This window comes from Geotrypetes seraphini, chromosome 1 (genome assembly GCF_902459505.1).
Source record: "Geotrypetes seraphini chromosome 1, aGeoSer1.1, whole genome shotgun sequence".
Taxonomy (NCBI): Eukaryota; Metazoa; Chordata; class Amphibia; order Gymnophiona; family Dermophiidae; genus Geotrypetes; species Geotrypetes seraphini.
Window position 1 is genome coordinate 86,077,065 of NC_047084.1, and position 22,216 is coordinate 86,099,280.

Here is a 22,216-nt window from a genome sequence, read left to right on the forward strand (position 1 = left end):
GGGACGAGGATTTGTGGTCGGAGGAACGTGTCGGTCTGGAGGAGGACCTGGACCCTTCTGAGGAATTCCAGGACCCTCTGGAGGGGACGGAAGCTGGCGGCGGGTTGTCGGGTTTCCCGTTCTCCAGTGACGAGGCGTCCGTGGTGCGCCTTTTTCAGAGAGATGAGCTGCCTGACCTTATTCAACAGGTTTCTTCGGCTTTGCGTTTTGAGGACGCGCCGCCGGAGACTCCGCGTGTGGGGGACCCTCTGTTACGAGGGATCCGTTCCGTTTCCCGCTCTTTTCCTATGCATCAGGATATTCGGGATATTATTCTTGAGCAGTGGAAAACGCCGGAGACGCCGTTTCGGCTGGCGCGCAGCATGGCTCGCCTGTATCCCATTCCTGAAGGGGATCGGGCTACGTTAGCTTCGCCAGTCGTGGATGCGGTGGTCTCGGCTATTTCCAAGCGGCATACCGTGCCTGTTGAGGGCGGTTCTGCCTTGCGGGACTCTGAGGAGCGCAAATTGGAGACCATCCTTAAGCAAAATTTTCAAGTCTCTGCCTTTGGGGTCCAGGCGGCTATTTGTGGGGGACTGGTCGCTCGCGCCGTGTTTCGGTGGGCGGAGCGGGTCTTGGATCGAGAGTCTGACGACTGGTCTCTGGTGGATCAGGAGGTAGCGAAGATTGAGATGGCTGCCTCATTCCTCTCGGATGCTCTGTATGACTTGGTGCGGATCTCGGCTAAGTCCATGGCTTTTGGCGTGGCCGCACGGCGTGTGTTGTGGCTGCGCGCTTGGGCGGCGGATGCTGCGTCCAAAGCTAAGCTTACTAAATTTCCCTTTCGGGGGTCGTTTTTATTTGGAGAGGACTTGGATAAGTTGATTCAGACTCTGTCGGACTCGAAAGTTCCCCGTCTGCCGGAGGACCGTGCCCGCCCGGCGTCTCGGGGTGGTGCGGCCCGGGGGCGTTTGCGGGAATTTCGCAAGTATCGCCCTGGGCGTGGGGCTGCTTCTTTCCAGTCTCCGGGGTTTTCCCGGGGTCGGTTCTTCCAGCGCATGCAGCCCTTTCGGGGGGCCCGTCGGGGGGCAGGGAATCCCTCCGCCGGTTCCCCCGCTTCCCGTCCTGCACAATGACGCCTTGCCGGCGCCCCCCTTGGTTCCGGTGGGGGCCCGGCTGCGCGACTTTTTTCCCAAATGGGCCGAGATCACGTCCGATCAGTGGGTCCTGGAGGTGGTGCGGGACGGTTATGCCCTGGAGTTCGCCCGCTCTCTGCCGGATTTTTTCCTCGCTTCTCCATGTCAGACTCCTGGGAAGACGCTGGCGTTTCGCCAGACCCTTCAGCGCTTGCTAGATCTCAGGGCAGTAGTTCCAGTGCCCCCCCCGGAGTGGGGCACGGGCAGGTACTCCATTTACTTTGTGGTGCCCAAGAAGGAGGGGACTTTTCGGCCCATCCTCGATTTGAAAGGGGTCAACAGGGCTCTCAAGGTTCCCTCTTTCCGTATGGAAACGCTGCGGTCGGTCATTCTGGCGGTTCAGCCGGGGGAGTTTCTCACTTCTCTCGATCTGACGGAGGCCTACTTGCATGTTCCTATTCGGGCCTCTCATCAGCGTTTCCTGCGCTTTGCGATCTTGGGTCGGCACTATCAGTTCTGTGCGCTTCCCTTTGGGCTGGCCACGGCTCCCCGGACGTTCACCAAGGTGATGGTGGTCGTCGCGGCAGCCTTGCGGTCGGAGGGCATCCTGGTACACCCCTACCTGGACGACTGGTTAATTCGGGCCAAGTCGTTGCAGGAAAGCTCCCGGGTGACGGCTCGGGTGGTGGAGTTTCTCCGGTCGCTGGGCTGGGTGGTCAACCTTTCCAAGAGTCGGTTGGTTCCGGCTCAGCGTCTGGAGTACCTCGGGGTGCTGTTCGACACCTCCTTGGGGAGGGTCTTCCTCCCAGAGGCCCGGGTGAGCAAATTGCAGTCTCAGATTCGCCTGCTTTTGGCGTCCCGGTGTCCTCGGGCGCGAGATTTCCTCCAGGTCCTGGGGTCGATGGCGGCGTCCCTGGACGTGGTGAGGTGGGCGCGGGCCCACATGCGTCCTCTCCAGTATGCTCTGCTCCGGAGGTGGTCTCCCCAGAGGCACGGGATGGATGTTCCGGTTCCCCTGCGAGGCTTGGCGCGCTGCAGTCTGCGTTGGTGGCTCCGGACCCCTCACCTAGTTCAGGGGGTGGGTCTGGATCTTCCGCAGTGGACGGTGCTCCTTACGGATGCGAGTCTCCTGGGTTGGGGGGCCCAGTGCCTGGGTCACTCAGCTCAGGGAACCTGGTCCACGGAGGAGGCCTCCTGGTCGATCAACGTGTTGGAGACCAGGGCGGTCCGGCTGGCGCTGTTGGCTTTCCACTCCCTTTTGTTGGGCAAGTCGGTCAGAGTCCTGTCGGACAATGCCACGGCGGTGGCTTATGTCAATCGTCAGGGGGGCACCAAGAGCACTCTGGTGGCGCAGGAGGCGGCTCGGCTCATGGTTTGGGCGGAGTCGCATCTTCTGGACCTCTCGGCCTCTCACATTGCCGGGGTAGAAAACGTTCAGGCGGACTTCCTCAGTCGTCACTTCTTGGATCCGGGAGAGTGGTGTCTCGGCGCCGAGGCGTTTCAGTTGCTAGTGCGTGCTTGGGGGCAGCCCCTGATGGATCTGATGGCTACAAGTGGCAACGCCAAAGTACCCCGCTTCTACAGTCGTCGCAGGGACGGTCTGGCCGAGGGTCTGGATGCTCTGGTCCAACCGTGGCCAACGGAGGGGCTGTTGTATGTGTTCCCTCCTTGGCCATTAGTGGGCAGAGTACTGCTTCGCATTGTTCGCCATCCGGGGCTGGTGGTCGTGGTGGCTCCGGATTGGCCTCGTCGTCCGTGGTATGCGGATCTGGTGAGGCATCTGGTGGCGGATCCTCTTCCTCTGCCTCTCGGATGCGATCTTCTGACGCAGGGTCCCATTCCCATGTTCGACCCGTCTCCCTTTTGTCTTACGGCTTGGCTCTTGAAAGGGGCCGCCTGAGTAAGAAGGGATATTCCGACAAGGTGATCTCTACACTTTTGGGGTCCCGGAGGCTTTCTACCTCTCGGGCTTATGTACGGGTTTGGCGTCTTTTTGAGGAATGGTGCCGAGCGCGGGGAGTGGTCTCCTTTCGCGCTTCTCTGCCTAACATTCTAGAGTTTTTGCAGGATGGCCTGGATAGGGGCCTGGCCTGGTCTTCTCTTCGGGTTCATCTGGCGGCCCTGTCGGCTTTTCGGGGGCTGGTGACAGGTCAGCGTTTGTCAGCCATTCCTGATGTGATTCGCTTTCTTAGGGCGGCCAAGTTGATCAGGCCTCCCATAAGGCCCTCGATTCCCTCTTGGGATCTCAATCTGGTTCTCTCTGTTCTAGTGCGCCCTCCTTTCGAGCCGTTGGATGGCTGTTCGTTGAAGGACCTTACGCTGAAGTCGGTCTTTTTGGTGGCCATTACTTCCGCTAGACGGGTGTCGGAGCTACAGGCTTTCTCTTGTAGGGCTCCCTTCCTGGAGTTTTCGAAGGAGCGGGTTGTTTTGCGGCCTGTTCCTTCCTTTCTGCCGAAGGTAGTTTCTCCTTTTCATGTCAATCAATCGGTGGTCCTCCCGGTCTTGGGTAGTCGGGAGGGTTCTTCTGAGCAACGACAGCTGCGCAAGTTGGATGTCGGTCGGGTCCTCCATGCTTATGTGCAGCGGACCCGGGATTTTCGGAGCTCCGATCATCTCTTTGTGCTTCTGGCGGGTCCTCGTCGGGGGGCTGGCGCTTCTAAGGCTACTATTGCGCGCTGGATCAAGGAGATGATTGCTTCCGCTTATCTTCTGAGTCAGAAGCCGGTTCCGGAGTTTCTCAAGGCTCATTCCACTAGGGGTCAGGCGGCTTCTTGGGCTGAGTCGTCGCTCGTGCCTCCGGTGGATATTTGTAAGGCTGCGGTTTGGTCCTCCTTGCATTCATTTGTTCGGCATTATCGGGTAGATGTTCAGGCGCGTCGGGACGCGGTGTTCGGTGAGCGTGTTCTGGTATCGGCCCTTCGGGGGTCCCGCCCGTGAGAGGGACTGCTTTGGTACGTCCCAATCGTAAAGTTAACCTCTACTGGTCTGGAGAGTGCTAAAGAAGGAGAAATTAGGTTCTTACCTGCTAATTTACTTTCTTTTAGCTTCTCCAGACCAGTAGAGGTCCCCACCCTGTCTGTTGTTGTTGTTGTTGGGGCTGTTGCGCGGGCAGTTTTTGGTTTTTGCTGCGGGTTCTAGTATTTTTCTAGGGCCGGGGAGAATTGAAGAACAGCGGCTGTGGCTCGGCTGGCTTAGCTGGCGAGCTGTGGGGACCTTCTTCCTTCGGGAATTTCTCCTCTGCATTTTCCAACAGCATTTTTGGGTATGTTATTTGTTACTCCTTTCGGAGTATTGTTTTTTCTCTCTGTTGTTTTCCAGTTCTTGGTTCTGCTTGGCTATTCGGCAGACTGAGGGAAATAGAGAGGAGGGGCTAGGATATACTGTCCCAAAGTTTTGTTTTCAGTCTCCACCTGCTGGTCATGATTAGATATATACCCAATCGTAAAGTTAACCTCTACTGGTCTGGAGAAGCTAAAAGAAAGTAAATTAGCAGGTAAGAACCTAATTTCTCCTTTTTTTGAACCTGCCCAATTAGGTTTTTTCTTGGAGAGTAAAGGGACTCCAATGCAGCCAGAATGAATCAAGTTGTTCAGTGTGGACTTTAGTTAAACAGTAGGTTAACATCTAATTACTACTCTTTTCTTTAATTATTTTTATTGTACTTATATCCCCTCTCCCCAGGGGGGTTTTCTGTTTGTGTCTTGCCTTTCTCCTTCAATTGAGGACTATATGAGTTATATATTGCTTTGTATATTTTTCTTTAGTCAATATTGATTAAGTTACATATATTTAGTATTTCTTGTACCATTTTTGGTTATATATAAATAAATGATAAATAATAAAAAAATGAAAGATATAGTGGCGCTAGAAAAGGTTCAAAGAAGAGCGACCAAGATGGTAAAGGGGCTGGAACTCCTCTCATATGAGGAAAGACTAAAACAGTTAGAGCTCTTCAGCTTGGAAAAGAGACGGCTGAGGGGAGATATCATTGAAGTCTACAAAATCCTGAGTGGTACAAGTGGTACAAGTGGCTCGATTTTTCACTCTGTCAAAAATTACAAAGACTAGGGCAGTGATTCCCAACCCTGTCCTGGAGGAACACCAGGCCAATCGGGTTTTCAGGCTAGCCCTAATGAATATGCATGAGAGAGATTTGCATATGATGGAAGTGATAGGCATGCAAATTTGCTTCATGCATATTCATTAAGGCTAGCCTGAAAACCCAATTGGCCTGGTGTTCCTCCAGAACAGGGTTGGGAACCACTGGACTAGGGGACACTTGATAAAGTTACAGGGAAATACTTTTAAAACCAATAGGAGGAAATTTTTTTTCACTCGGAGAATAGTCAAGCTCTGGAACGCGTTGCCAGATGATGTGGTAAGAGCGGATAGCGTAGCTGGTTTTAAGAAAGGTTTAGACAAGTCCTTGGAGGAAAAGTCCAGTCTGTTATTGAGAAAGACATGGGGGAAGCCACTGCTTGCCCTATATCGGTAACATGAAATATTGCTACTCCTTGGGCCAGGTACTAATTGCCAGAGGATGTAAGAACGGGCTACTGGGCTAGATGGACTATTGGTCTGACCCAGTAAGGCTATTCTTAAGTCTTATGTTAATTTAATATATTTAAAATGTATTAAGACAACAAATTGAAATTGCTTATTAAAGAGGAAGCAGAAAATTCCTAAATGGAAATAAGTTGGCCTGCTTTGAATTATAAAACTAATACTTTTATAAAAATGTATATACAAGCACTTGTTATGATACAAAGATCATTTATTTTACAAATATTCATGTGAAAATAGCATTTACACATGCGTAAATACCAATTTCAGACATGAATACTACATAAATTTCAAGGGAGTGTGGCTTCCATGAAACTAAAATCTACATTACCTCGGGGAAATTTTTCATGTTGGGTTTTATACCAGCTCAAAGGGCTTTCAACTTGGGATGAAGGGAGACATTCTCCTTATGCCCATGTAGTTTATTTCCACCTCCAAAATAAAAATCAAATTAAAATTGCAGCCTCAGAACTTAATTGAGGGCACTTTAATTGTATAAATTTGAAAAATAGGACAGCTGTACATGGAAGTATGCAAAATTGCCATTTAAGAACATAAGAATATCTTTACTGGGTAAGACCAATGGTCCATCAAGCCTAGTATCCGGTCTTTATGGTGGTCAATCCAGGTCACAGATATCTGCCAAAAACCCAAATAGCAGCAACATTCCATGCCACCAATCCAGGACAAGCATTGGCTTCCCTTATGTCTGTCTCAACAGCAGACTATGGACTCGTCCTCCAGGAATTTGTCCAAACCTTTTTTAAAACCAGCTACGTTAACCGCTCTTACCACATCCTCTAGCAACACATTCCAGAGCTTATTAAATTATTAAAGATGACACAATTGTTTATTGATGCCTACATGTAGTGCGGATGGGAAATCCCCTATGCTGTATTGGATACTCGGCCAGTATATTTAATAATAATAATAACTTTATTTTGTATACCGCCATACCCAGAGAGTTCTAGGCGGTTCACAGCAATTAATTAAGATTACATACAATGAAAAAACTTTGGAATTAACATTTTTTGGAGTGTACAGGTCTTTGGAGTTGATAGGAGTATACAAGACTGTACAATAGGAAGGTAAAAATGTATTTACAGGGAAAAAACCGATCATTGAAGTTAATTGGTTTGGTGGGTACAATAAGAGGGGAAGGTGGAGGTTCACGTGGATTGAGGGGAGGTGAGAGGGTGTGTTAGGGGCTCTGTTCGTGAAATAAGTGAGTTTTTTGAGTTTTTTTCTGAAGTCGAGGTAGGAGGGGGCGTCAAGTACAATTTGGGCAAGCCATGAGTTTAGTTTGGCTGCCTGGAAGGAGAAGGTTTTGTCGAGGAACCTTTTGAGGTGACATAATTTTGGGGAGGGGAAGGCAAACAGATGGATTCTGCGAGAGTTCTTATTGTTGTGATTTAGCTTGAAATGAGGGTTGAGGTAGCTTGGGGATAGACCAAATACAGTTTTGTAGCAGAGGCATGCGAACTTGAATAGGACTCTGGATTTGAATGTGAAGGCAGAGATTGTTGATTTTGTTTATCTGGTGCTATGGTTTTATTTTTATGAATGTTTGATATTGGAAACCGCTTAGATATTAGGCGGTATATACATTTTTAAAATAAAAAATAAACTATCTGAGTGAAAAAATATTTCCTCCTATTGGTTTTAAAAATATTTCTCAGTAACTTCATCAAGTGTCCCCTAATCTTTGTAATTTTTGATGAAGTAAAAAAATCGATCCATTGTACCCATTCTACACTACTCTACTCAGGATTTTGGAGAATTCAATCATATCTCCCTTCAGCTGTCTCTTTTCCAAGCTGAAGAGCCCTAACTTCTTTAGTCTTTCCTCATACGAGAGGCATTCCATCTGCTTTATCATCTTGGTTGCTCTTCTTTGAACTTTTTCTACAGTAGTTCTGCTATATTTGTTTTGAGATAAGGCAACCAGAATTGAACACAATACTCAAGGTTTGGTCACACCATGGAGCATTACAGAGGCATTTTAACTTTCTTAGGGCTAGATTCTCTAATATTCTCGGTAAAGTCCTATGGGTCGCTGTCACAGCTGTTATTGTAACAATTTCAAAAAAGCCGAGTCATTCTCAAGAAAATACGCTTGCAAATGAGGTTTACGGAGCTTTGTGAATGGTTGCTCCAGTGGCATCCATTTTCAGAGCTAGTTGATTAAGCAGGTGAGTTGCTACACACTTCTTAGCGGATTCCGACTTCCATGGCCACCGTCCTGCTGTCCTTATCAACCAACACCTCTTCTAGGGTCTGATGAGCGTCGGCATCGGGTGCCTTAACCTGGCGTTCAGTTCATCCCGCAGCGCAAGTTCTGCTTACCAAAAGTGGCCCACTGGGCGCTCGCATTCCATGCCTGGCTCCAAGCCAGAGAGTCAGCTTCTTACCCATTTAAAGTTTGAGAATAGGTTGAAATTGTTTCAGCCCCAAGACCTCTAATCAATCTCTTTACCGGTTAAAACTGCAGTCGGAGAAAGAGTGCCTCTGTCCTACCTCCTGGTAAACCCTGAAGGCTACTAATGACAGGTGCCAACGGGGCCCGGTGCATTGGAGTAGGGTGGCCAAACTGACAGTCTTGACAGGGAGGACTGGTGCTGCAGAGTAAATTTTTTTTACAAGGAGCTCCTTTGCGAGCTGGGCGACCCTTGGGAGGAGGAATGCTGGCCTCTTATGTTCTTATGTAAATTTACATGTGATGAGTTACTGGTGGTAGCAATTGGCACATGTGCCGAATACACCAGGAAAAGCAATGCCTTAGGCACACATATCATATGCGTGCCTTATTGGAGCACACAACATGGAGCTGGTTCCTGAACACAGGAGTTTAAGAGTTCAAATGCTTTATTTAAAATAAAAACTTCACCAACAATCACTGGAGCCTAGACCCAACACGGGCCATGTTTCGGCAATTTTAACCTTCCTCAGGGGTCCTATGAAACTCACAAACAGAAAAGCTGTGTATTGATGATGTTGTTGAAACTGCCATGGAGGCTACTTTTTTTTTCAGTTTCATTATTTTGACCACAGTAGCCTCCACGGCAGTTTCAGCAACATCATCAATGTACAGCTTTTCCGTTCGTAAGTTTCACAGGACCCCTGAGGAAGGCTAAAATTGCTGAAACACGGCCCATGTTGAGTCTAGGCTCCAGTGATCATTGGTGCAGTTTTTACTTAAACTCCTGTGTCCAAGAACTGGCTCCACGCTGTGTGCTTTGTGGACATCTCTAGGTTCTTTCTGGAAGCCTAGTCTATTGCCTCTGTTTCTGGGTCTGCAGTCTTTTCAGCAGACCCCTCCAGTGGCATTGTGGATTGCCTTATTGGAGCACAATCTATGCATTCTTTTGATTCCCCCCCATCCAGATTACTATAATTTATATGAATCTTGTAATTTTTTTTAATGTCAACTTGCTCAAGATGCAATTCTCATAGTAATAATAATAATAACTTTATTTTTATATACCACAATACCACAAACAGTTCAGAGCGGTTTACAGAGAAAGAGACTGTATACAGACAACGATATTACAAAAATCTTTCAAAATTATATTAGCATGGTAAGATTAATCAAAAGGCAGAAGTGGAGTCAGAGAAATTTATCAAACAGGTAAGTTTTGATTGCCTTCTAAAAGTTTGGTAAGAAAGTGCATTTGAGATAAAGTACTGGCACCCCCAGAGCAGTCAGTGATTTTTGGTTGCCAAAAGCCGGCACCGTGCTTGGGGAATCGCACGGCAATGATAAAGAATCGCCAGAAGTGTTCCTTTGAATATTGATGAGATCATTTTACTACCATGTTAATATTAATGACCTCGCTGTACTACATTTCCATGGAAGAGTTGGAGACGGCTAGAAAGCTTGGAAAAGACTGCGGTGAGCCGTTTTAATAATCGGCCTCTAAAATACACATGCACGCTAAACCAGCTGGAACAGATTTAGTGACCATTGTTAAGGGCATGATAAGTTTTGAAATCTTCCTCTTAGTCTTGTTTACCATCCCTTTTCTAATAATTCCTAGAATCTTGATTGCTTTTGTGGCTGCCGCTGCACATTAGGCAAAAGGCTTCAGTTTATTGTCTACAAGGACACCCAGATCTAGCATCTGGTAAGTATGATTTGGGTTATTCTTCCCAATGTGCATCAGTTTGCATTTATCCACATTACATTTCATCTGCCATTTGGACACACATGCTGATACCTCCATGTGGAAGCTGCCAGGTTTGTGTTTGTTTATTTTTTCAATGCATATATTTGTAAAATAGCTGCTCCCACTGCGTTTGCTGGTAAATACATGTGCATTTATGCAAGTATTTTAGAAGAAGCTCTGCACTGGCAGAGCCTTTTAAAAAAATACTGTACAATTAGAACTGAGCACTTCTTGACCTGGATGTCTCAATTCTATAACACCTTGGGGTTCTACGTGTTTGCCATTTTTTCCTTTCCTTTTCTCAATTTATGACTTTATTTTTTTTTTAAGGTGTTCGATTTACGTCAGTGTCATCGCCAAATGCAACAACAGGCTGCGACTGCACAAGCAGCAGCCGCTGCCCAAGCTGCAGCAGTGGCTGGAAACATTCCAGGACCAGGGTCAGTGGGTGGAATTGCCCCAGCTATAAGTAAGCATATCTCATCTGTTGTAAGTCATTATATGATATTGTATATTTAACTAGAGAGAATGACTGGCAAATCCATTTTGTGCAGTGGGCCACATTAATGCTGAAAACACAGCTTTTTGTTAAAGCATTCTTTTAATGTTCGAAACTGTAAATTGTTGGAAAGGTGTTTTATATAGCTGCTGTATATTAGAGGAAAGAAGCATATGTTTTGATTTATTATCTAAAGTTCTTTTGTGGTGTTGTATAAGTTAGCAGTTTATATGTACATTCTTAAAATAAATAATAGCTCTTCTTTATTTATTTTATTTATTTTTAGCATTTATATAACATTTATAGCCTAAGTGGTTTACATTCAAGTACTCAAGCATTTTTCTCTGTCTGGCCCGAAGGGCTCACACTCTACCTAATGTACCTGGGGCAATGGGGATTAAGTGACTTGCCCAGGGTCACAAGGAGCAGCATGGGATTTGAACCCACAACCTTAGGGTGCTTAGGTTGTAGCTCTAACCACTGTGCCACACACTCCCAGGGGTCCTGTGGAGGGCTCAGAATTCAAGTTGAGTTATAGGCGAGTCCCTTTCAAACGTCTTTGTTCCGTCTCCCCTCGGAAACTTCTTCCATATGTTTTTTTTCTAACTTATAATGATGCCCAGGATTATTTGGCAGCTTCCTAAGTGCAAATACCAGCAGCTGATTTTCATTTTTGGAGGGGATGCTTTGCTATTGAGGGGCATTCCAGGGTTCAGCTTAGACCAGTGCATTTTTTAGATTGTGGGCTCCTCAACTGTTTTGGGCTATGGCAAGAAAAGGACAGAAAAAATACAGTGCTCCAAGGTCTCATAGAAACATAGAAACATAGAAATAGACGGCAGATAAGGGCCACGGCCCATCTAGTCTGCCCACCCTAATGACCCTCCCCTACCTTTGCCTAGTGAATAGAGGCCACGTGTCGATCCCATTTGGCCTTAAAATCAGGCACGCTGCTGGCCTCAATCACCTGCAGTGGAAGACCATTCCAGCGATCAACCACCCTTTCAGTGAAAAAGAATTTCCTGGTGTCACCTCGTAGTTTCCCGCCTCTGATTTTCCACGGATGCCCTCTTGTTGCCGTGGGTCCCTTGAAAAAGAAGATATCTTCTTCCGCTACGATGCGGCCCGTGAGATACTTGAACGTCTCGATCATGTCCCCCCTCTCTCTGCGCTCCTCAAGCGAGTATAGCTGCAGTTTGTCTAACCTTTCTTCGTACGGGAGATCTTTGAGTCCCGAGACCATCCGGGTGGCCATTCTCTGAACCGACTCCAATCTCAGCACATCTTTGCGATAATGTGGTCTCCAGAATTGCACACAGTATTCCAGGTGGGGCCTCACCATGGATCTATACAATGGCATAATGACTTCCGGCTTACGGCTGACGAAACCCCTGCGTATGCAACCTAGGATCTGTCTTGCCTTGGATGAGGCCTGCTCTACCTGACTGGCAGCCTTCATGTCCTCACTGACGATCACCCCCCAAGTCCCGTTCTGCTACCGTTCTTGTTAGGATCTCACCATTAAGAGTATAAGTCTTGTATGGATTATGGTTACCTAGGTGCATGACTTTGCATTTTTTGGCATTGAAGCTGAGTTGCCAGGTCCTAGACCAGCGCTCCAGTAGGAGTAGGTCGTGCATCATGTTGTCGGGCATTGAATCTTCGTCCGTTGTGCATTTTCCCACTACATTACTTAGTTTGGCGTCATCGGCGAATAATGCTATTTTACCTCGAAGCCCTTCTGCCAAGTCTCTTATAAAGATGTTGAATAAGGTCGGTCCCAAGACCGAACCCTGTGGCACTCCACTGATCACCTCCGTCATTTCTGAGGGGGTGCCGTTCACCACTACCCTTTGAAGCCTACCACCAAGCCAGTTCCTAACCCATTTTGTCAATGTGTCACCTAATCCTATAGAACTCATCTTGTTCAGCAACCTGCGGTGTGGTACGCTATCGAATGCTTTGCTAAAGTCCAGGTACACGATGTCCAGGGACTCCCCAACATCCAGCTTCCCCGTCACCCAGTCAAAGAAGCTGATCAGGTTTGATTGGCATGATCTCCCCTTAGTAAATCCATGTTGACGGGGGTCTCGTAGATTTTCCTCATCCAGGATCTTATCCAATTGTCGTTTGATCAGAGTTTCCATAAGTTTGCTCACTATAGATGTTAGACTCACTGGTCTGTAGTTTGCTGTCTCCATCTTTGAGCCTTTCTTGTGGAGTGGAATGACGTTAGCCGTCCTCCAGTCCAACGGGACGCTTCCTGTACTAAGGGAGAGGTTGAAGAGTGCCGACAGTGGCTCTGCCAAGACATCACTCAACTCCCTAAGCACCCTGGGGTGTAGGTTGTCAGGCCCCATTGCCTTGTTAACCTTGAGTTTTGACAGCTCATCGTAGACACTGCTGGGTGTGAATTCGAAGTTACTAAATGGGTCAACTGAATCTGCCCTTGTCTGTAGTTGAGGGCCAAGCCCCGGCGCTTCACGGGTGAAGACTGAGCTGAAATATTCATTTAATAGCTGGGCTTTTTCGGAATCCTTTTCCACATAGTCTCCGTTTGGTTTCCTAAGACGTACAATCTCGCCAGAGTTTTTACTTCTATCACTGATATACCTGAAGAAGGATTTATCTCTCTTCTGGATGTTCTTTGCCAGAGACTCCTCCATGTGAAATTTAGCCTCCCTGACTGCTGTTTTGACTGCTTTTGACTTGGTCAGGTAGTCTGCCCTAGAGTCCTGTTTCCCCGATTGTTTGTAAGAGATGAATGCTTTTTTCTTTTCCTTGATGAGGTCCGAGATCTCCGCAGTGAACCATTGCGGCTTGTTGTTTCTTCGCCGCTTACTTACTAATTTAACATAGCGGTTTGTCGCTTCTTGTATGGTGGCTTTCAAAGTCGACCACATTTCTTCCACGCTATTGGTTTTTGCTTGGCTTTGTAGCGCCTGGTGAACAAAGGAACCCATGTCTTGGAAGTTTGTGTCCTTGAATTTGAGGACCTTGGTCAGCGTGTTAGATTTAGTGAAACCTTTCCTAAGATTGAACCATACCATGTTGTGGTCACTGGAGGCCAATGTGTCGCCCACCGAGACCTCTGTGACACTTTCTCCGTTGGTGAGTAATAGGTCCAGTATTGCCTGATCCCTTGTTGGGTCCAACACCAGTTGCTTCAGACCAGCTCCCTTCATAGAGTTTAATAGCCTCTTGTTGCTGCCAGAATCGGAGGTTAGTGTATCCCAATCCACATCAGGCATGTTGAAGTCACCTAACAATACTGTGTCCCCACGCAAGGTGATATTTTCTATATCCCCGATTATTTCCATATCCAGGTCAACCTGTTGTCTTGGGGGTCTGTAAATTACGCCAAGATACAAGCATTTGTCCTTCCCTCTGGCCAAATTAACTCAAAGGGATTCTCCAGTGTATTGGACATCTGAGATTCTTGTGACCTTAATGTCATCTTTAGTATATAATGCTACACCTCCTCCCAATCTGCCTTCTCTGTCCCGGCGAAGCAAGTTGTAACCCGGTATGACCATGTCCCACCCATGGGAGTCTGTGAGCCAGGTCTCAGATATCGCCACCACATCCAGGTCGGCATTCCTTATTTCTGTTTCCAACTCCAGGATCTTGTTTCCCAAACTGTGTGCGTTGACGTACATAGCCCTCCATGTTGTATTTTACATATCAGTGGGGATATACCTGCTTGAGCTACTTGAACACCTACAGCATAATTTGCGTTATATATGTTACCCCCAGACCCAGCAATATTTGCGTTGTATATGTTCCCCCTGGACCCAGAACTACAATGTGTATTCCCCACAGACCCAGATCTACAATGTGTATTCCCCAAAGACTCAGAATTACAATGTGTACTCCCCCTAGACCTGGAATTACAATGTGGCCCATACTTATGATGTGAACCTACCCCCGACTCGAAGGTGTGTGTACTCGCCCCTGACCCAGACTTTCGGTGACTACTTACCACATCCTCAAAACAGTATTTGCAGTTTAATTTGTCAGGTATGTTGTTTGTGTCTGTACCCTCCCCCGACTTACCTAGTTTAAAGCCCTGTGAAGTAGGCGGGCTAGACGGTGTCCAAGGACATTCTTCCCTCTTCTGGTCAGGTGTAGGCCGTCGTGTCCATGTAGTCTGTGCAAAGCTTCCCCATGGTGCAGGAACCCGAAGTTCATCTCCTTGCACCATCCTCGCAGCCAGTCGTTTGCCCTCTGTATTCGATCATCTCTGGCTCTGCCCTTGCCCCTCACAGGGAGAATCGAGAAGAGCCTAATGAGTGTATATTATACAGCTAATCTTAATATTTTTATTGAAAATTGATTTTCAATTTTGCATCTGGAAGGACGGGTAGTGGAAATGGGAGGAATTACCACAGGCCAAATCCCAGGGTCGCTGTGGACTGGTTTTGGCCTCTAAGCCATAGTTTACCATGTCCACTCTATATAGTAGACTCTCAGCTATCCGGCACCCATGGAGATTGGTGGAGGCTGAATAACTAGTTTCTGGTTGCTTGAGAATTACTGTAAAAATAGTTTTGTCTCCCCTCCCACCTCACTCTATCATCCCCCTAAGAACATAAGAATAGCCTTACTGGGTTAGAACAATGGTCCATCAAGCCCAGTAGCCCGTTCTCACGGTGGCCAATCCAGATCACTAGTACCTGGCCAAAACCCAAGGAGTAGCAATATTCCATGCTACCGATCCCGGACAAGCAGTGGCTTCCCTCATATCTTTCTCAATAACAGACTATGGACTCTTCCTCCAGGAAATTGTCCAAACCTTTCTTAAAATCATCTACGCTATCTGCTTTTACCACAACCTTGGCAATGTGTTTCTGAGCTTAACTATTCTCTGAGTGAAAACATTTTTCTTCCTATTTGGTTTTAAAAGTATTTCCCTGTAACTTCGAGTGTCCCGTAGTCTTTGTAATTTTTTACAGAATGAAAAATCGATCCACTTGTACCCGTTCTACTCCACTCAGGATTTTGTAGACTTCAATCACATCCAAGCGGAGTAGAACGAGTACGAGTAGATTGATTCTTTTACTCCATCAAAAATTACAAAGACCAGGGGACACTCGATGAAGTTACAGGGAAATACTTTTAAAACCAATAGGAGGAAATTTTTTTTCATTTGGAGAATATTTAAGCTCTGGAACGTTGTTGCTAGAGGATATGGTAAGAGCGGATAGCATAGCTGGTTTTAAGGAAGGTTTGGACAAGTTCCTGGAGAAAAAGTCCATAGTCTGTTATTGAGAAAAACATTGGGGAAACCACTGCTTGCCCTAGATCGGTAGCATGGAATGTTGCTACTCTTTGGTGTTCTGGAATCTTTTAGCTCTTTGGGATTCCAGAATCTTGCTATTCTTTTAGATTCACTTCTTTCTGGGTCACTTTTTCTCCCTCCCCTTCTCCCTCCTTTACCTGAAGCAGCAGAGCCAGTCCTGACAACTCTCTCCCTCCATTCCTGAAGTAGTAGAGCTAGTGCTGACACCCACCCCCACCCACTCACCTGAAACAGTAGTGGCATCCGACGAGCATAGGAAGTGGTAGTAAACAGCGTTTGACCGGCCCCAGTAGGACCTTTCCTCTGCTGCTGATGCCTCTGGGGCTGGAGGGAGGAAGGGTGTTGGGTCAGGAGCATGACTTTGGATGTTGTCTGAGGAGCGCAGGAGACCATTTTTTTCCTTTTTTTTTGCTGAAAATTTTTTTCTGATTGGTTGAGAGTGCCTGTTAACTGAGAGTTTACTGTACTTGGTTTCTGCCTTCGTACCAACTTGAGTACAGCATATTTCTGTTTTAAGATTAAGTACTTGTTTTTTGTAAGCCACTCTAAGGTCTTAAGTAATTTATTTATTTATTCCATTATTTAGCCCTTCCTGACAATTCGCAGAATGGGTTCCAAAATAACATTCATAAAAAAAAATAAAACAATACAACATATATAGACAAGTATGATGGAAATCATTTATAATTCCAGCCTGAGAGTTTCTCTTCTAGACATCAAAATGGTGGTTTAAAATAAGTAGGTTTTTTATAGGAATTCCAGGAGGTCATTAATAGATCTGAAATGTTTAAATGGTCCTTTTACTTAGATATTTCTGGGCCAGAAACCCAGCGCCCTGCCCAGTTCTGTGCTTAGGTTCCATCTACTGGAGTCTCCGTCAAAGCTCAGTCCAACCCATTTTAACCATCCCAGCCATCGAAACCCTCCCCAGTCCATCCTAAACTGAATGTTCATATATAGGACACAGGCCGTGCAAGCCTGCCCAAAACTGGCCTTTCCTGCATAAGGAACCTTTTTTCATAACCAGACCAACAAATATAAGTAAGTTTGAGAACTGCAATTGAAAAGATGTGGCAAGGGGTAAGAGAATATATCTCTCACTCTGAAAACACAATGATCGCTCAGGACTATAAAGTGGTAGATTCTTGTATACATATTTAGCTAACATACCATGAAATACAGTCAAACTTCGGTTTACAAGTGTTTTGCACACACAAACGCTGGCACAGAAACTGCAGCTGCTTTCTAGCCCCAATTAAGAGCCAGAGTAAGAATTCACTTAAAAAATGTCAAATTATGGATTTTTTTAGGTGGGGGAACACAACAGATCGCCAGAAACTCAAGAAAACCCCTCAAAACTAAAGTTTGAAAATTGTTGTTGGAGCCTGTCAGCTCCTCTTACTCGCAGCACTGGACACAGAAGCTGCTTTTGCTCTCTAGCCCTTGTTAAGAGCCAGAGTGAGAATTCACTGCTACATTGCTGGAAAAGGTGTCCTCAAGCTGATCTTCGGGCTGCTGGTCAGACTCCACTGCTTGACAATGCCTCCATTCCTGCGGCCCACCGACTGCGCATGGAGATGGGCGGAGGCACGAAAACGCAGCCTGCACGCTGTGGAACACCGCTGAGCCCTCTAAGCGTGCTGAACAGTCTGCGCTCAATTCCCGGCTTAATAGGGAGTGAGATAAGGTCAGGGATGGCCCTGACATTCAAGGAAGACTGGCTGACAGGTTCTTCTTCGTCTTTGTGCCATCGAGGAGGTTCCTCTGGAACAGCAGAGCAGGGGGATTTACTCCCATTATTTCCTAGTTCCCAAGAAGACGGGCGATGAATTTCATAATTTAACATTTAATTTAATGACTTAGCTTTTCAACCGTCGATGTAAATCCCCTTAACCAATGTGAAATTATGAAATTCATCTAGGAAATTTATTTATGAAGTGGTGATAAGTTTTGATATATAAAAAATAACACAATATGAGGATAAAAAGTGTGTCCTTGGGAAGAATGAGGAAGTAAACCCTAGTGAGCTATACTGCTCAGAGGGTGGTTTGACATCCCACTGGCACTTATATGAGATATTTCTATCTAACATTGGACTGATGCTTATGAAATTTTAAGAGTAAAGAAAAAGACGTAGAGAAGATGGATCATCAAGGATTCAACATCTCAAGGGGTTATTGTAGTGACCCAATGGATTACATGGTTCCTACAAAGCTTGTGGTTCAAAATCAACTTTCCCAAGTCTCAGCTACAGCCCTCTCAGACTTTACAGATCATCGGAGCTGTTCTGGATACTGTCCGACTCAGAGCATTCCTTCCTCAACAATGTCAGGATGCTCTCATTCATCTCTGCCACAAAGTGTCTTCCTTGACTACAATTTCAGCAAGACACATGATGGTTCTCCTAGGTCACATGGCTTCTACAGTTCACGTGACTCCTTTTGCCAGACTTCACCTCAGAATTCCTCAGTGGACCCTGGCATCTCAGTGGGCGTAGTGACGTTTCAGAGTGACTCCTTTGTTGAGACAATCTCTCCACTGGTGGATGCTCTCTTCCAATCTCTCCAGAGGTTTACTGTTTCAAACACCCCTCATCAGAAGGTCCTCATGACAGATTCTTCGACCTATGCTTGGGGGGCTCATCTCGATGGTCTCCGTACTCAAGGCCATTGGTCCAGCACGGATTGTCAGTGTCACATCAATCTGTTGGAACTCAGAGCAATTTTCAATGCTATCAAAGCTTTTCAGCATCTTCCCGACCAGGTAGTCCTCATTTGGACGGACAACCAAGTCACCATGTATTATGTCAACAAACAGGGAGGAACAGGATCTATCCCTCTTTGCCAGGAAGCTCTACAGGTGTGGGATTGGGCATTCTTTCACAACACCCTTCTGCAAGCTGTCTACATTCAAGGAGAGAAAAAACTGTCTGGCGGACAAATTGAGTCGTCTTCTCCAACCTCACGAATGGACACTCAATTCCTCGCCTCTTCATTACATTTTTTTCTCAGTGGGGGGACTCCTCAGATAGATCTCTTTGTGTCTCCCCACAACAGCAAACTGCCTCGGTTCTGCTCCAAGATATACTCTCCTCACTGACTGGAGGCAGATGCTTTTCTACTGGAATGGACAAATCAATTTCTCTATGCGTTCCCTCCATTTCCTCTCCTTCTCAAAACACTTGTCAAACAGGAACATGCCACTATGATTCTGATAGCTCCTCGGTGGCCCACACAACCTTGGACTCCCTTCTACTTCAGCTCAGCAGCAGGGAGCCACTGCTTCTACCAGTTTTTCCCTCTCTGCTTACACAGAGTCAGGGGTCTCTACTTCATCCCAACCTGCAGTCTCTATACCTGACAGCTTGGTACCTCTCAACTGCCTCTTTACAGGTTTCTCAATCTGTACAGGACATTCTAGAGCTTCCAGGAAGCCTACCAATATGCAATGTTACCACCAGAAATGCACTAGATTTTCTGCTTGGTGCACCATTCATCACAAGGAGCCGCATTCTACCTCGTTGTCTTCAGTTTTGGATTACCTTTTCCACTTAGCACAATCAGGCCTCAAATCCTCATCCATTCAAATCCATCTCAGTTCTATTGTTGCTTTTCATCAGCCTATCGAAGAGAAACCCCTATCTTTTCATCTTGTGGTTTCCAGATTTATGAAAAGTCTTTTCAATGTCAAACCACCTCTCAAACTGCCTCCAGTGGTTTGGGATCTCAACGTTGTTCTTGCTCAATTGATGAAGCCTCCTTTTGAACCAGTGGCGTTGGTTCATCTCAAATATTTCACTTGGACAGTGGCTTTTCTCCTTGCTCTCACGTCTGCTCACAGAGTCAGTGAGCTACAAACTTTAGTAGTGGCCCACCTTTCACAGTATTCCATCATGACAAGGTGGTCCTCCGTACTCATCCTAAATTCTTACCTAAAGTGGTCTCAGAATTTCATCTCAATCAGGTTGTTGTACTTCCAGTGTTTTTTCCAAAGCCTCATTCTCATCCTGGAGAATCAGCTCTTCATACATTGGACTGTAAAGCGTGTTTTGGCTTTCTACTTGCAACGCACTCAAGCATACAGATCTACTCCTTAACTTTTTAACTCCTTTGATCCGAACAAGTTGGGACATCCAATCTCCAAGCGTACCATCTTCAACTGGTTAGCTGCTTGCATCTCTTTCTGCTATGCTCAGGCTGGATTGCATCTATAGAGTCGAGTCACAACCCATAAAGTCAGATCTATGGCGGCATCAGTAGCTTTCTTTAGATCTACTCCACTTGGTCCTCAGTTCATACATTCACCTCTCATTATTGTCTGGATGCTTTTTCCAGAAGGAAGGGCCATTTCAGCCAGGCAGTATTATAAAATTTATTCTCCTGAATTGCCAACTCTCCCACCATCCCATTCTGGTTAGCTTAACCCAGGGGTGCCCAACACATCGATCGCGATCGACCAGTAGCTCAGGAAGGCAACGCGAGTCGATCGCGGAGCCCATCCCGGGCTCCGTGATAGACTCGTGTTGCCGTCCTGATCTACCGGGCCGATCAGCCTTCCTCTGAGAGCCTTCCTCTGAGCCTTCCTCCAGTGTTCTCCCTAGTGCCTTTTAGCTGGGCGGTCCACCCAGCTGTCATCTGCTGCTGCCGCCGCTGCTGAACATTAAAAAAAAAAACAAAAAACCAGCTTGGAGATTTCAGCCCGTAGCGAACTTATGCTCTGTGGCTCTAACGTGTGCGTGCCGGCTTCCCTTCTCTTCCCTCCGAAACCGGAAGTTATGACCGGGGGGGGGGTGGAGAAGGGAAGCCGGCACGCACATGTTGAGAGCCCTGAAGCAAGCGTTTGCTACGGGCTAATGCGGGAGACAGGTTAGTGAAGCATTTGTTCTTCTTCCTGCCGGGTCCTGCCTACTTTCTGTTTCCGTGAAGGCAGGACCCGGCAGCATTTCCCCCAATAGGTCGATCGCGATCTTGGGCCAATCAGCCGTCTTCTCCCCGACGGCAGAATTGACGTCGGGGAGAGGAATGCTGGTCGGCTGAAGCAGGGAGAGCTTGGGGCAGCGTCGGCTTTCGGGCCTGTGGCGGTTTGGGGCCTGTTATTGGTGGCGGTTTGGGTCCTGGTCCCCGATGGCAGTGGCTTGGGGGAGGGCAGGGAGAAAGAAATAAAAAGGGCAGGCAGGGAGACAGAAGGAAAGAAGAGAAACAGAAAAAAAAAAGAAAGGGAGGCAGAGAGAAAGAAAGGGCAGGGAGAGAGGAAGGAAAAGTTGGGGGAGGGAACGAGGTCTGGAGGAGAGGAAGCATACAGGCTAAAAGAAGGGAAGAAAGATTGGATGCACAGTCAGAAGAAGAAAGTGCAACCAGAGACTCATGAAATCACCAGACAAGGTAGGAAAAATGATTTTATTTTAAATTTAGTGATCAAAATGTGTCTGAATTTATATCTGCTGTCTATATTTTACACTAAGGTCCCCTTTTACTAAACCGCAATAGAGTTTTTTAGTGCAGGGAGCCTATGAGCGTCGAGAGCAGCGCTGGGCATTCAGCGCAGCTCCCTGCGCTCTAAAAACTGCTATCGTGGTTTAGTAAAAAGGAAGGGGGGTATATTTGTCTATTTTTGTATGCTTGTTACTGAGGTGATAGTGCATAGAGTCACCTGCTTTGACCTCTTTGAAAAACCCTGGAATAAGAATGATAATTAACATTTTCTATGCGTACACTGTGCGTTGTGTTTTTTTTAAATTTTATTGTTGGTAGATCATTTTGACTTGATCATTTTAAAAGTAGCTCGCAAGCCCAAAAAGTGTGGGCACCCCTGGCTTAACCCATATGTTGAGAATAGGCTGCCTGCTTGTCCTGGGATAAAGCACAGTTACTTACCATAACAGGTATTATCCAGGGACAGCAGGCAGCTATTCTCACAACCCACCCACCTTCCTGGGTTGACTTCTCTGCTAGCTATCTGAACTGAGGAGATGCGTACCCTTGTGTGGGTGGGAAGACACTCGCAAACTTTCTAAGTTCTGCAAGCTTGATATTATGTTGAAATTTATAAATAAATAATAATAAAAAAATGTTCTGCAAGCAAATCAGCTTGTGAAGCTGTCCAAATCGGGGCTCCATGTATGACGTCACCCATATGTTAAGAATAGCTGCCTGCTGTCCCTGGATAACACCTGTTACGGTAAGTAACTGTGCTTTATAATAAATAGAGAGTAGAGATACAAATTAGAGTGTAAATACACTGGATCCAGTTAGGTAGGCATACACTAGTATTTTGATGAGCACTTTATAACTTACTGTCAAATTTTAACTTCTTAAAACTGATTTTAATCTTTTAAAAGTATTTATTGGTTGTGCAATAAATTTATATATGCATTCTGCAACAAAATCTTGGTTAATTTCAAGTTTTCAATTTTCAAACCACATTTCATCCTGGCCAGGTTCTCTTAAATAATATTTTTAATTTAATAGTGGCTAGTGTATATTTTTCCTGATATTCCTCCTTTTCTGGCTAGGTGTTGGGCTAAGCCACTTGGATAGCACGACTACTGATTAGAATCCTCAGCACCTTGGTT

The 22,216-nt window shown here is 46.4% G+C and overlaps 1 protein-coding gene across 6 annotated transcripts in view; it reads left to right on the forward strand.

The window, feature by feature from the left end:
• LOC117355604 (mothers against decapentaplegic homolog 4) overlaps window positions 1-22,216 on the forward strand; it is a 100,289-nt gene that overhangs the window by 69,156 nt on the left and 8,917 nt on the right. For all 6 annotated transcript variants that reach the window (XM_033934444.1, XM_033934425.1, XM_033934405.1 and 3 more), the window contains exon 11: window positions 10,175-10,313. In XM_033934444.1, coding sequence (XP_033790335.1) covers window positions 10,175-10,313 — 139 coding nt within the window. The remainder of the gene's footprint in view (window positions 1-10,174; window positions 10,314-22,216) is intronic.